The sequence below is a fragment of the Triplophysa dalaica genome, chromosome 7 (assembly GCF_015846415.1).
Source record: "Triplophysa dalaica isolate WHDGS20190420 chromosome 7, ASM1584641v1, whole genome shotgun sequence".
In the NCBI taxonomy this organism is placed as follows: Eukaryota; Metazoa; Chordata; class Actinopteri; order Cypriniformes; family Nemacheilidae; genus Triplophysa; species Triplophysa dalaica.
Window position 1 is genome coordinate 14,802,378 of NC_079548.1, and position 14,054 is coordinate 14,816,431.

At 37.9% G+C, this 14,054-nt stretch overlaps 1 protein-coding gene and 1 long non-coding RNA gene across 3 annotated transcripts; one reads left to right on the forward strand and one right to left on the reverse strand.

The window, feature by feature from the left end:
- Positions 1–1,882: 1,882 nt before the first annotated feature.
- Positions 1,883–7,556, reverse strand: engase (endo-beta-N-acetylglucosaminidase). 2 transcript variants are annotated; one of them, XM_056753465.1, is made up of 14 exons: positions 7,294–7,556; positions 7,146–7,222; positions 6,869–7,070; positions 6,636–6,784; positions 5,962–6,116; positions 5,421–5,569; positions 5,140–5,311; positions 4,915–5,018; positions 4,705–4,816; positions 4,360–4,544; positions 4,135–4,283; positions 3,646–3,745; positions 3,446–3,557; positions 1,883–3,319 (listed from the first exon to the last, which is right to left on the reverse strand). In XM_056753465.1, exons 1-14 carry the CDS (start codon positions 7,362–7,364, stop codon positions 2,909–2,911), a joined length of 2,148 nt encoding a protein of 715 aa, XP_056609443.1. In that variant the 5' UTR covers positions 7,365–7,556; the 3' UTR covers positions 1,883–2,908. The 2 variants fall into 2 exon arrangements, with proteins under 2 accessions (XP_056609443.1, XP_056609444.1); XM_056753466.1 differs by lacking the exons at positions 7,146–7,222; positions 7,294–7,556 and having other exon boundaries at positions 6,636–6,773; positions 6,869–6,939.
- Positions 7,557–11,883: 4,327 nt separating this feature from the next.
- On the forward strand, positions 11,884–13,670 carry LOC130426619 (uncharacterized). Its single transcript, XR_008907200.1, has 2 exons — positions 11,884–12,972; positions 13,094–13,670. It is a non-coding gene; the product is annotated as an uncharacterized LOC130426619 (long non-coding RNA).
- Positions 13,671–14,054: the final 384 nt, after the last annotated feature.

Consider the following 14,054-nt stretch of genomic DNA (forward strand, 5'->3'; position numbering starts at 1 on the left):
TACTGGCAGAATTCATATTATTGAAGGCATGATGAATGGAAAAATGTACCGGGACATTCTGGATAAAAAATCTGCTGCCATCTACCAGAAAGCTGAAAACGAAAAGGGGGTGGACGTTTCAGCAAGACAATGATTCCAAACACAAGGCCAAGGACACAATGAAGTGGTTTCAAAGAAAGAAAATCAAGCTGCTTGAATGGCCCAGTCAATCACCTGACCTAAATCCCATAGAAAATCTATGGAGAGAACTGAAGATCAAAGTTCATAAAAGAGGCCCAATGAACCTTCAAGATTTAAAGACCATTTGTGTGGAAGCATGGGCCAGAATCACTCCTGAGCAATGCAGACGACTGGTCTCTCCATACAAGAGGCGTCTAGAAGCTGTAATCACCAACAAAGGCTTTTCTACAAAGTATTAAATAAAGTGTGTGTCATTTCACTTTATTTATTATGACTGAACTTGTATACTTAAATGTTCTGATTTCTTTGTTTGAATTCAATATTTGGCTTGATGGCACTGTATGTAGTCAAAGACATTAAGATGTCCCTATCAAAGTAAATTTACAAAAGTGGTTTTATGTCCATAGAAAGCACATTAATTGTAAGTAAAATATATAGTTTAAGGTTAGGTTTTTGGGGAATAAAATGTAAAAATTATGTTGAAATTGAATAGTTTAATTCAATGTAACACAGTATCTATGTTCAAATTCAAACATGCTTATTCTGACTTATACTTATTAAAGAGTAAGGGAGCATATGTATATTTACAGGGCTTTTAAATGAGAAAATTTACAAATGGGCAAAACCTAGGAAAGTGGCAATAACAAAAAATGACAACTAACTAGCATTTGGGGTGAACGTATTAGTCTTTTAATTTCAGAAATTGATTTTTCATTGTTAATATGCCTGACAAGATTAAGGTGAATTAAATTTTAGTGGGTGTCTTCTGTAAATCAGGAGAAATGTAATATATATATATATATATATATATATATATATAATTTTTGATCAGAAAAACTAATATGCAATTTAATTACACAACTTTTTCAATTTTTTAACAATTTAAAGCAGTATAATACTTAATGTTTTTTTATGATTAAACCCTTTATCGTCCATCATCCATATATAAATGTATATATATATATATATATATGAAGCCGGCCCTCCATACAATACATTACAATATTTTTACATCCAATTTTAAACTTTCAGCTATAAAGGCATACAAAAGTGTAAAAATAGTTGGTTTTCACATTAATCTGCAATGTTATAGATATTCTCAATGGGCCTCATTCATGAAACACGATCATAACGATTTTATGCGTAAATCGTTCGTAAGGTCGTTTTGACGTAAATTTTTGAATTCGTGAAAATGTTCGTATTTCAAAACCTTAGTCGGTACGAAACAAATGTACACCACGTGTAAATATTGCGCAAATCTGCACGTAACGTTCTTTATTGTTTAAGACAAACTGATGACACTGCATTTGATGCACTATGTATCATAATGATATTTCACGAGTTATTTTGCTCTGTCTTTAATTATTTACTTTTGGTAAAACGCAGAGCTCGTCACTGTCCTTTTTTACACAGCCGTCCAATCACAGTGGAGAAGAGGCGGGACAAACATTAATCCACGATCATACACAATGATTGTGATGTTAATATTATTACTACATTTTCATATTCAGTAATATTCGTCAAAAATTTGATTCTAATAACAAGTAGCTAACTGTTGCGGATATTCTAACTCAAAGCAACGCATCTCAGGAGCACTCGCGCAGAGCCTCCAAAGCGTCCTCAGGCGCCACCAGCTGGTCATTTTCAGAAGAGCACCAGGTATTATTATATTAGCTGGCTAAAAACACTTTGGCTGACACAGTTTAGTTGATTAATTTATTTGTCAGCATATAGCCTATCAGTCTCTTATGCATTCATGCAATATAATGTAGCCTAACCAGAGAATGAAGTCCAGAGGAATCCAGAATTCCTAGATACCTAATTTGCGTAGCTGTAAAATCACAGGCGGGATAATACTACTTGTGAGTGAGCGTGCTTGCGTGCCGTGTTTACAAATGATTGGAATTCCTTAACATACACACATTTTACTTTGAGATCTGATGTTTACGAAGGATTTGTGAATCCGCAGGAATGTTTTCGAGAAGGTCTGTATACGTGCAAATAACTCAGAATTTTCTCATATACGCTCACCTAAAGGATTATTAGGAACGCCTGTTCAATTTCTCATTAATGCAATTATGGTGGGGGTGTAATGGTGTGGGGGATGTTTTCTTGGCACACTTTAGGCCCCTTACTCCCAATTGGGCATCGTTTAAATGCCACGGCCTTCCTGAGCATTGTTTCTGACCATGTCCATCCCTTTATGACCACCATGTACCCATCCTCTGATGGCTACTTCCAGCAGGATAATGCACCATGTCACAAAGCTCGAATCATTTCAAATTGGTTTCTTGAACATGACAATGAGTTCACTGTACTAAAATGGCCCCCACAGTCACCAGATCTCAACCCAATAGAGCATCTTTGGGATGTGGTGGAGCGGGAGCTTCGTGCATCCCACAAATCTCCATCAACTGCAAGATGCGATCCTATCAATATGGGCCAACATTTCTAAAGAATGCTTTCAGCACCTTGTTGAATCAATGCCACGTAGAATTAAGGCAGTTCTGAAGGTGAAAGGGGGTCAAACACAGTATTAGTATGGTGTTCCTAATAATCCTTTAGGTGAGTGTATTTACAAATGTTTCATGAAAGGCCCAATGTGTGCCGAACATACAGAATATATGTAATATCACTCCTGTAAATCAGAAAATATTATATTGAATAAGCACCAACTTTTCATTCTTTTGCACGTTGACTAGAAAAGAAGAGTTTCAAGACATCAGCATTATTCTCTCTCCTCACGTGCAGAAGTCTCACTGTAGCTGATTGTGCGTCGACCCCAGTGGGGCTCGGGCACTATGAATCCCTCTCTGGTCACAGGTTCCACCACCAGCTCAATGAGACCTGGCGCAGCAGGCACCTTCAGCTCCACCACACGGTACAGATTGGAGTAACACCTGCCTATCAGAGTCAGAGGTCCAGCAGGAATGCGAGGGTCCGGACCGCGGAGTCGCCTCCAGTGTATCCGGAAATGGCGCACCAAGTGGGTGGGATACTGCCAGCGTAAAGTAGCGTTCAATAGGAGCTTCAGTGTGTGTCCGTTGCCACTCAGAGCACCTTTTTGCCACACCACATCATTAATGCACACGCCCTGGACAGACTCCGGGGGGCTCTGAAGGCTCTCTGCATCCATGAGCTGGGCCAAACAAAAAACAACTGACAATTTAAAAAACTGAGTTTTTAGAAGTTAACACATGATGAATTAACCATGACTGAACAGCTCTTTTGTCCTGTTGTTAAGTGCATACTGTATCTGTCTCACCATTATCTCTCCAATCCTGCAGCTGAAAAGAACATCTTCATCTACTTCATCTCGGGATACACGAAGACACACATCTCGTATGGAGCAGCCTGTCATTTGTAGCAGGAAGCAGCTGTGTATGACATTGAGTTTGATTAGAAAAATTTGGGGTCAATGTCTTCGTTGTCTTTTATTACTGAAAACTATTTTTGGACACTCACCAGGTTGTCCATTCATCTGAAGCCCATTGTCCACAATTCTGTATAAACTGCTTAACCAGCTGGTTGTCTTTTTCTAATGCTTCTGGCAAAACACTGCAAGCTGAACACAACACACCAGATGAGGTCATTACACGTTTATGACACAAGACAGTGCTTATAAAGCCTTACTTATACTGCAAAATAGCATTTATGTGGATTAAGATGTCTTGAACGTACAGCTGAACCAATACTCAATACAGATACCAATACCAATACAGAACTCATACTCAAGCCTTTATTACTTGCAGAACACAAAAGAAGATATTTCGAAGAATGTTGGTAAATAAACAACACTGACCTCCATTGTTTGGACACAAAACCACAGAGACATTTCTCAAAATATCTTCTTTTGTGTTGCAGAATAAAGAGTCATATACAGGTTTTGAATGACATGAGGCCGAATAAATGATCATCAATTTTTGGATGAACTATCCCTTTAAGGCCACTCACCTGGTATTTCATCTGTCCCATCAAACGTGCACAGAGGAACATCTATGGTTTTGAGCTCCAGGGACAGCTTCACAACCCCTTGGGTTGATGTCTTGTAGACAAAAGATGCAAACGTCCTGGCAGCCAAAGGAACATGAAGAGAAAATATCCTACAAACATATTTGTTGGTTATTTTTTTAGGTTTTGAAGTTTATGTGAACTCAAACTGAAATAAAACTTCTGTACCTCGCACAGACATCAGTATGTCCAGAAGGTATCATGCCCCTAACCATCAGTGAGCTACCTCCAATCCAAGCATCATTTGAGCAGCCGTGGGTTTTCAGCCAGCCCTTCTCCCCTATGCTCTCAGACAGGTACAGAGGCTGGATCTCCTGAGCGTTCAGATTGAACCAGCTTTTCTCATTCTCCACCTACACAATTCAGGTAGCCAAGAATTACACAAGCATTGCAAATCTGGACCACACAAGTGAAATACGGTCCTCGCAGCAAGATAACTTTAGAATACAGGCATCACAAAATGCAGTTATGGAAGTAAAGAGTGCAGGTTATACTGCTATATAGTTACAGTACCTGTCCTTTCCAGTAGAGGCTCTTTCCAAATCCTTGACAGAGAGAGGAAATGAATGGAAGACTGGATGAGTGACGGTGGATATAAAGGTGATCATACAGCAAGCCCCAAAATCTATGGAGGGAGATGAGATTATATAAAATGGTCATGTTTGCACGTGAGCACACCAAGCGATTTGTTGTTATTCAGTGGGGATATTCTGTTGCACTTACTTGTCCTGGTTTTGGCGGAAATCGGACTTTTCGTGGCATTCATACACCCAACCTGGAGCAAAGATGGCTGTTGAAAATCCATGATTGCGAATCATCTCCAAAGCCTAATGAAAGGTTAAAATATGACACAAGCAAAAAACTAAAGCAATATCATTATATACGCATTAAAAATTCAGTATTCTTTATTTTCAAAACTGAATTGTCTGTAACTAAATCTTCACTCACCTTTATAGTCTCAAACTTCCCTCCAACCACCTTTCCTCTCGCAAAGACATCAACACCAACATAGATGTCAGGCAAGCGGCCCTGAGCGCCAGTGTATGACTTCATCCACTCCAGGCTCTGCTCTGTCCAGTTGTAGTTAGTGAATATTCCATCACATGCATCAAAAAACTCTCTAAGAAACAGAAGAGGAACCTTTTAGCCAAGGAAAGAGAAACATGTAGCTCAAAATTGCTCCATAGTAAGGTTTGGATCAGTCCATCGTAAACAAGCACACGACTTGCCTGTTGTTATCATTGAGTTCATTCTGCCAATTGAGCGAGCCATTTTTCAGCACACTGTCATACCAGATGACCACACTGCTGGGAACACGCTCATGCATCTGATCTGTGAGGTAGCGGAGAAAGGGACCAGTGTTCTTCACGGCAATCTCCTGAGGAGAGAAAAGAAGTGGAGGCAAGTTAGAACATTTTAAGTGATAGTTCACATAAAAATTCATTTATTCACCATCACACCATTCAAAACGTATATATGACTCTGTCTGCGGTGAAACAAATAAGGAGACATTTTGAGAAATGTCTCAGTGGTTTAGTGCCCATACAATGGAAGTCCATGGGGGCCAGTGTTGTTTGATTCATAACATTCTTCAAAATATCTTCTCTTGAGCTCTGCAGAAGCCAAAATTATACAGGCTTGGAATGACTTGAGGGTGAGTAAATGATGACTTAATTTTCATTTTTGGGCAAACTTATTTTTTTATGTAGAACAAAAAATTATGGACTCCTAAAGAACCACACACCGATTAGACAAGGCTTGTTTACTCACACTCAGCACATTTTCTATGTTAATGAGCCACCCGTCAAAGCCATAGCAGTGAGAGATCTGAACCAGCTTGTCTGCAGCTCTCCGGTAAGCCTCCTCATTTGCTAGAAACTCTTCACATATCTTTTCTCCATCTTTCCACTCGGTGATAAATGTGCCTTACAGGGGAACAAGAATACTTTAATAGATCCATTCTGGTTTTACTTTTGTGTGAATGTTGACTGATGATAAATCATTTTTCTGTATGTTTTTCCTTTCCCTACATCACCTTCTCGTAAAGGACCAGTGTATAAAATTATTTAGCGGCTTCTAGTGGTGAGGTTGCGAATTGCAACCAACAGCTCACTCCCCTCCAATTTTAAGCACTACAGTGGCTGATACAAAACTAAGATGTTGTCACGTTTCCCCATCTTTGCTGAAGGAGATAATGTATTTTTGAAACGCGCGCTGTAGAGCACTTTGTCCGTTTAGGGCTACTGTAGAAACAACATGATGAAAGAGCTGATAGACGAGATAGAAATAGCGGATTATAAACTAATAAAACTTAGCTTCATTATGTCTTTATACACCTCTGAAGACATAGTTATGTATATTATATTGAATTTCTGTCAATAGATCCTAAAATATTACACATTGGACCTTTAAAAGGCAAATTCTTATCACTCAAAGTGTCTCACCGATAGACAGCACTCCATGCTTGTGTGCGGCATTAGTCCAAACCGCAGGAGGAATGGTGACCATCTGATGAGTGAAGTAGTTGAAGATGTCGATATACTTCCAGTGATAGAAAGCATATGGCATCTCTACCTCTGCACCTTGAATGAACCTCGGCAAAAATGACAGGATCGTGAAAATACTAAAGAACATAATATAACAATTAGAAAATGTTGAATTTGTTCTTGAGTAGTACCTGTCTTCCAAGTATCCACCCATCATATCATGGGACACCAATGTCTTTTTAGGGGATTGGGCTAGTGGAGGATACCTGCTAGCCAGAGGCACAGTGGCCACATTGAATGGACTTGCTTCGTTTCGTTTCCATAACAACAGCTCATCCAGCGACTTTAGACTGCAGCTGATAGGCTCGGTTGTATCGTGGTCGTAATGCCTTGCTGTCAGAAACAATGTTTTTACTTTTTTACTCCACAAACTCAGCAAATAATCACGTAAACAACATAATGCACTACCTGGCAATCTGGATGGTTCGTAACTTATCACTTCGTGCACACTTTGATCTCCGGGCTGGTCCAGGCAGGACTCCAAACTGGACAAACATCACGTTATTCACAGTCGATATACAACGCACAAGACAAAACTCACAAATGACAAAACTACCTTGTCCCATCGATTTCAGGAGGCTTGTCATCGCTTGTAGATTCTTCCATTTTTCGTATGTGTTTATTCATTTTATTCACTGTCTCTTCTGCCTTCTGGTAACACAAGGATGAATGGACATATGAAGTTTGCAGATAGAATAGTAATTTCTAGTAACGACACTTCTTTCAGCTTGGACCACTTTGCTTCCGCCCCAGGCAGCTCTCAATGGCAAAAATGACTGTGTGTGAAACCTATCTCCCTATCTCTGTGTAGTGCACTATATCGTGTTCCGCCATTATGTAGTGGTGTCTTTACCCACAATGCACTCTGATTTTGAGTATACAGTCGATGTACACTCGCTCACTCACTATTTCCCATGATACAACACGCGACCACTGCTTGATTATGGACTGGATGAGTGTCCGGTAATACGACGAATACACGTGTATACACTTGTGTTTGTACTTCTTGTTGACGGTTATTTTCGTGTTTTTGATAATAAACTGATTAAATGAGTGTTAGTGGTGCTACTTTATATTAAATATAATAACAAATATAAATATATTAAATAATTGTATTAAACGTTAAAGTAAATAAACGCGGCGAGCAGTTGTTTTGTTCTCTTTATTAAAAAGTAATACAAAAACGTCACAAATAAGGTGAAAATGAACTTTATTAAGTGATCCATGAAGCGACACGAGTGTAAAATAACCGTTAAGTCGAATGTCCGCGACAGTACTGTCAGACGCAGGTTATATTACGTCAGTGTCTGAAATCCTTCACTCATTTTCATTCACTTCATCCCACATAGTGGACTCAAATGTCATTCGCTATATAGGGAATAGTGAGCGAGGGAACGGTTTCAGACACGAGCAAGTGTACAGAGTACAGAGATCACGCGTGATGGCTTTGCTGTGTGTCTCCGCTAGGGGGCAGACTGTTCATATAAATGTGTGCTAGAAACGTGGACGTTTCTTCTATTATAGTTAATTTATAGCCAAGCATTTTGAACTGTATTATAAAGCAATTTTTACGTGATTATCAGTTATATGATAGTCAGTTATGAGAAGTTAAACGAACAAATGTTGGACTCCCAATCAGACAGAAATCTAACAAAAAGGCAGCTCATAAGAACTGTCCAAAAAGTTATATTTTCGATTCATATATTGATTTTTTTGTAAATGTTTCCTCTAATATCCACCCTCTGGTACATTTATTAGAGGCACAGGGAATTGCTGCTGGTACTCTCTTATCTATGGGCCTGTAGTTTCAATGCACACTTATTTTTTAAGTCTTAAAGGGAGAGTTCACACAAAAATGACATTTCTGTCATCGTTTACTCATCCTCATGTCATTTAAAACCTGTTTGATTATCTTTTTTCTGGAGAACACGTTAGACGATATTTTAATGGATGTTGGTGACCAAACACGGCGGTACCCTTTCAATTTATTTGACAAAACCAATGTAAGTCATTGGGTACCACCGGTTCCCCAACATTCTTTTTCTTCTTCTTTGGTAAGAAGAAAGAAAGTCATATAGGTTTGAAATAACAAGAAGGTGAATGAAAGAGCACAGAAATTTTATTTTTGGGTGAACTATCCCTTTAAGATTTTTAAATGTTGAATTCAATATATTGAAATAAAATAGAGACACAACCTCTCCATCTTTGAGGCAGATCATTTATTATGTGTCAGCCTTAACATTCTTTATTCAGCCAGAACAATCAAAATGCCGGGCGACTGGTTTTCACAAGAATATGCCAAGTCATCACCATCATTTGTGACATTTCCTGTTTTTCTTTCCCTTAAAGGGTTTTGAATTGTTTAGCTGTTGTTGTGCTTCCATAGTAGATTCCGAAGTGTATTCAGGCTGTGGTTCATTGAGAACTCAATGTATATTTTTGGATACATGCATGATTAATTTAACAGCATAAATGTAAAATAGAGTATTAAATATACCTAAGATCATTAACAACATATGCATTGAACTTTTCCCACTCCTCCGTAGCTTTAAACCGCTGGCCTGACAAGCGGGTCTGTGAGCGGCGCCGTAATGGCACTGGACCGGATGGCTGCCTGACGGGCTGGATTATCTTACCCTGTTGCAAGTCTTGTCTATGGTGTATTATGTGTATCTGTTTTTCTCTCCACTTCCCTCGTGTTATGCTGTATTTTTCTTCTTAAATTTCGTTACACTGTACTTGTTATATGTGTAATGGCAATAAATTGAATCCAAATCCAACTTTCAAATCTTTAGTTGTTTGGTCAAGGCAGATCCACAATACGTTTAATCTCTTATATGGTACAAAACGAATCACAATTACAAATATTTTATAACATTAAGGAAATTTAATAAAACCCATATAGGAACACACCAGTACACTGCTGTAGATTAAGTGTCAAACTGACTGCAAGCATCAACTGAGTGGATACTAGAGCTCAATTTTTCCAGGTTGTGTCTTTTGGGTGTCAAATGATTTTTTCATAGAGAAAAAGATGATGCACCGAAGTGAAAATTGTAGGCAGAAGCCGAATAAAAATGAAACACCTTCATGAAGGAAGAATACCAAATGTGGCTTTTTGCATTTCTTCAATTTATTTAGGCATTTTTTTCACTATTGCACAAAATGAATGGTCAAAATGTGCTTTAATATTTTGTCTTGCTTTTCGATATACAATATAATAAAAATATAGAGCAAAACAAGTAGGCTAAATTTAAACAAAAAATTGAATAGGCTAACATATATAAGCCTAACTGACTGCTGAAAGAATATAGCCTACTATAGCCTACTCTGTGCCCGTAACAAAACACTGCATTAAAAAGTGTCATTCAACATTAAAAGCTAAAGATATGAATAAACGAAAAGTGTTGGATTATTACACTGCAAAATGATTAAAAAAAAAGTCAATGCAAGCAATTCTGACTGACAACCATTTAATTTCACGTCTCTCTTCCAAACTTCGCCCACAATAGATGACGTTTTCTGAGAAAGTGCACTCGCGGCCGGGATGAACAGAACATACTTTGACAAGTTGTTCTGTTACGTTACACGAACCCATGCACCCGACCATTGATTCAAGATTCAAAGAAGCTTTATTGGCATGATAAAACAAATTTTTACATTTCCAAAGCACAGGAAAATTAAATGTAAACATGCACAAATAAAAAATAAAATAAAAGTATATAAGTATCTATATGTGCATCTCAATATAAACAGAAAAAGAGCAAAGTATTGATGACAGTTCTTAGCGAGGATCACAGGATCCTGCCTGTGTCAGTTTGTCTGTCAGCGTTTTGTTGTGCTGGTTGTTCACTTGACATATCTTTAGGTTTGAGCTTCTTGAGTTTTCTCCCAGTATGTATGAAATATTGTCCTTTTGTTGAAACTGGTTAAAGTCTTTGTGGAAGTTTGTAAACTGGGGGAAGAACGTTTCTCTGATGTGTGTCTCATTTGGACATGAGATTAAAAAGTGCAGCTCTGTTTCCACTTGATTCTGTGTGCTATGTGGACACAGTCGGTCTTTCTTTGTGTCCATGTCTGTCTGTGTCTGTGATCACAGAGTCTGTACATGGTCAATGATTTTCTTAATTTAAGGTCCGATACGGGTGTTAGGTATTCTGCCAGTTTATATTCTCTGTTTAATGACAGATAACGTTCCAATTTACTTTGCTGAGCTGTTGCTTCTGTCCAGTGTTTGAGATATTTCTCTTTTTGTGTTTTTATCATTTTGTTAAGTCTGGCTGGGGTTTGGGGTTGGCTTGGGCATGATTTGGGTTGTAGAGTTAGTTCTGAGATCAGTTGGATGAAGGGGTTTCTCTCTGGGTTCAGCTCTTGATGGCTTAAGGCTTTGTGATGGAGTGTCTCTGTATCGCTGGTCTTAAAGTGAGTGTAGAATTTGATAGCTATTTTTATTATTAGAGGATATAGTCCTAATTCTGCTCTGCAGACGTTGTTTGGAGTTTTTCGCTGTACCCGTAGATTGTTTTTACACATTTCTGTTTGAAGCGTGTCTATTGAGTGTTTGTCCTATTTGGTGAACTCTTGGCTGGAGAGAGGGCCCAAAACACCACATCCATACAGCGCGATTTGTTTTATAATTGACTGGATTATTTTCAAGCAGATTACAGTTGGGATGTCAATTTTGATATTCTTTTTGAAGCGTTAAAAAATCTTTGTGTCTTGTCTCTCAGGTCATTCACAGCCTTGTTTAAGGTTCTAGTTTTACAAATGTTTATTCCAAGATATGTGTGTTTGTTCTAAAGGCATGTTGTTTAGTTTGAAACTGATGTTGGTTTTTGCGACTGGTCCTTTTTCGGAATATCATGATTTTAGTCTTTAAGGTTAACTGATAGGGCCTATGTCTGACAAAGTGTGCCGGGTGTCTAGATGTTGCTGCAGACCCTCTTTACTGGGTGAATGCATCACCTGCAAACAGAAGACATTTCACTGCAGTGTTTAGTAAGATGGGACCGGGTGCTGGTGACTGTTCTAGAGCTTGAGCAAATTCATTAATGTATAAATACTGTAGGACTTAGACTACAGCCCTGTCTCACTCCACGACTCTGGGAGAGAAAGTTCCCGATTTTAAGTGCAAATATGTTATTCCTACACTCTAAAAAATGCTGGGTTATTTGTTTAACCCAACAGCTGGGTTGAGCCTGTTGGGTCATTTTGTTGGGTTATTTTCTTAGTGTTGGGTCATTTTTTGAGTAACCCAAACGCTGGGTTACCAGTCTGGTCCAATTGAGTGACAGTTGAGAGAGTAAACCCCTCCCACTCCTCTACGCATCAGACAAACTTTACCTTCGCGGGCATTTTGATCCACTTCATCTCGGAAAGCTGTTATTCGGAGAATAAAAGGTATGTTTTACGAGTTTTTAATGTATAAAACTATTACTGTAAAAAAAAATGCAAAAGTATGCAAAATTCGGCTGTTCACATTAGGTTTGAAAGTAACGTTACAATCTAGCTTCGTTAGCTTTGGATAGCTAGTCTGTAACGTTATGCCCACGTTGTTCTAATTTACAGCTTTTTAATCATTTAAACTTCCTTTTTGGTGAACATTTCCTCTGAAATGTGTGACTTGTGTGAGGAATTTAGTTCAGTAACTTACGCAACTTGATATTAGTTTAAGGTCGACACGAGAGCGACGTGGCAAAAGCAAACATCCAGCTCATTTTTTTTTATAAATACCGCTAATGTTCGGTGACGGAACTTAGATTTAAGAGTCTTTTAGACGAGAATGTTGTTGTTAAGAACTCAAATACGTGATTTATATATAAACATAACGCCTCTTTGAGATTTTGTTAAGACGCTGTCGGAGGTGTGAGCTTCAGGCTGTCAGCGGTCGTGGCTCCGTGGAGAGCAGCTCTATCTCGGCCATTGCTTCGGGAATAGCCGCTGGCTCTTATAACGTTAGTGGTTAACAATGCGATATAGTTAATTTTGGGTATATGAGACGAACAATTGTTGCTCTTTTTAGACTTAAACTTATTCCCGAGTGTGTCGAATTAGTGAAGGGTTGTTTTAACGTTTATAATATTATTTTTTAAGACTGTATTTCGCTTTCTGTACTAGATCCCACTCTTCTTTTTCCCCCCACTGACAGGTTGCAGAATAACAGCTAATATTAATGGATCATTCTATTCAAGAGAATGTCAACTGGAACGTGGATGTTTTCATAACAGGCTTAAAGGTAAACATTATTTAGGTAAAATGTTAATGTACTTCTTTATATGTTTATTATAATCCATTGTGCTCTGGGTTGGCCAGTTTCCTTACATTCTTCTCTTGTCTCTTTTCTTGTCTCTTTATAGATGAACAAATTGATAAAGAAACCCTCCTGCTGGACATCCACTTCCAAAAGTGCACACCACACTGTTGTCTACAACTCCCAGGAAAAGAATCCTCTTAAGTAAGACTGCTCCGTGGATATGTCAGGTTAAGCAGTGCTGAAACCGAAAGAACTAACACTATTTAAAATGTTTTGTGAGTTTATATGAAGAGGAAAGTTACGGTGTCCCTTTTTCACATCCATAACGCTTGTTTATTTCTTTTTTTATAGAAAACTTGTGCATAGACTTATATTTTAACATATAAATGCGGTTCTATTAACAAGGGTTTAGTAAAATACTTTTTATAGCGTTTTGAAGTGTTAAGTTGTCTAACTATTTATATTTACTTGTGCCACTTTAATAACCTTGTTAAATGTATATGTTAAAATCTAAACTAATGTAATTTATTGAAATTAATGTTCTTTAAATATGTATAAACATACATTTCATCAAAGTGTTTTATATGCCATTTTATTGTTCATTGAGCATAACATATTGCATGTTTTTATGAATTCCTTTTGTCTTGCATTTTGATCCTTAATAAAACTATTGATTCTTACTGATGCCTCGAGTATTTCTCTGTGATTTTATTATTTTTAAACATTTCGGGTTTGTTTTAAACCATCAATGTAATTTTTAAGCAAAAGTTGATTTAAATAAAACAACCCAGCATGTTGGGTCAAAGATTTAACCCAACTGGCTGGGTTAAAATAACCCAATATACATTGATTTGATGATGTTCTTGGTTTTTCTTCCGATGCCAAATTAAATAAATTGAAGAAAAAGCCCCTCATGCCAGATTGAGTCAAAAGCTTTTTGGAGGTCAACAAAGCATGAGAAGAGCTTTCTCTTTGTCAATTAAAGTACGAAGAGTGTATATATGATCTGATGTGCAGTATTTTAGTTGGAAACCACTGTATGTTAAAGGATCTCGCGAGCAGCA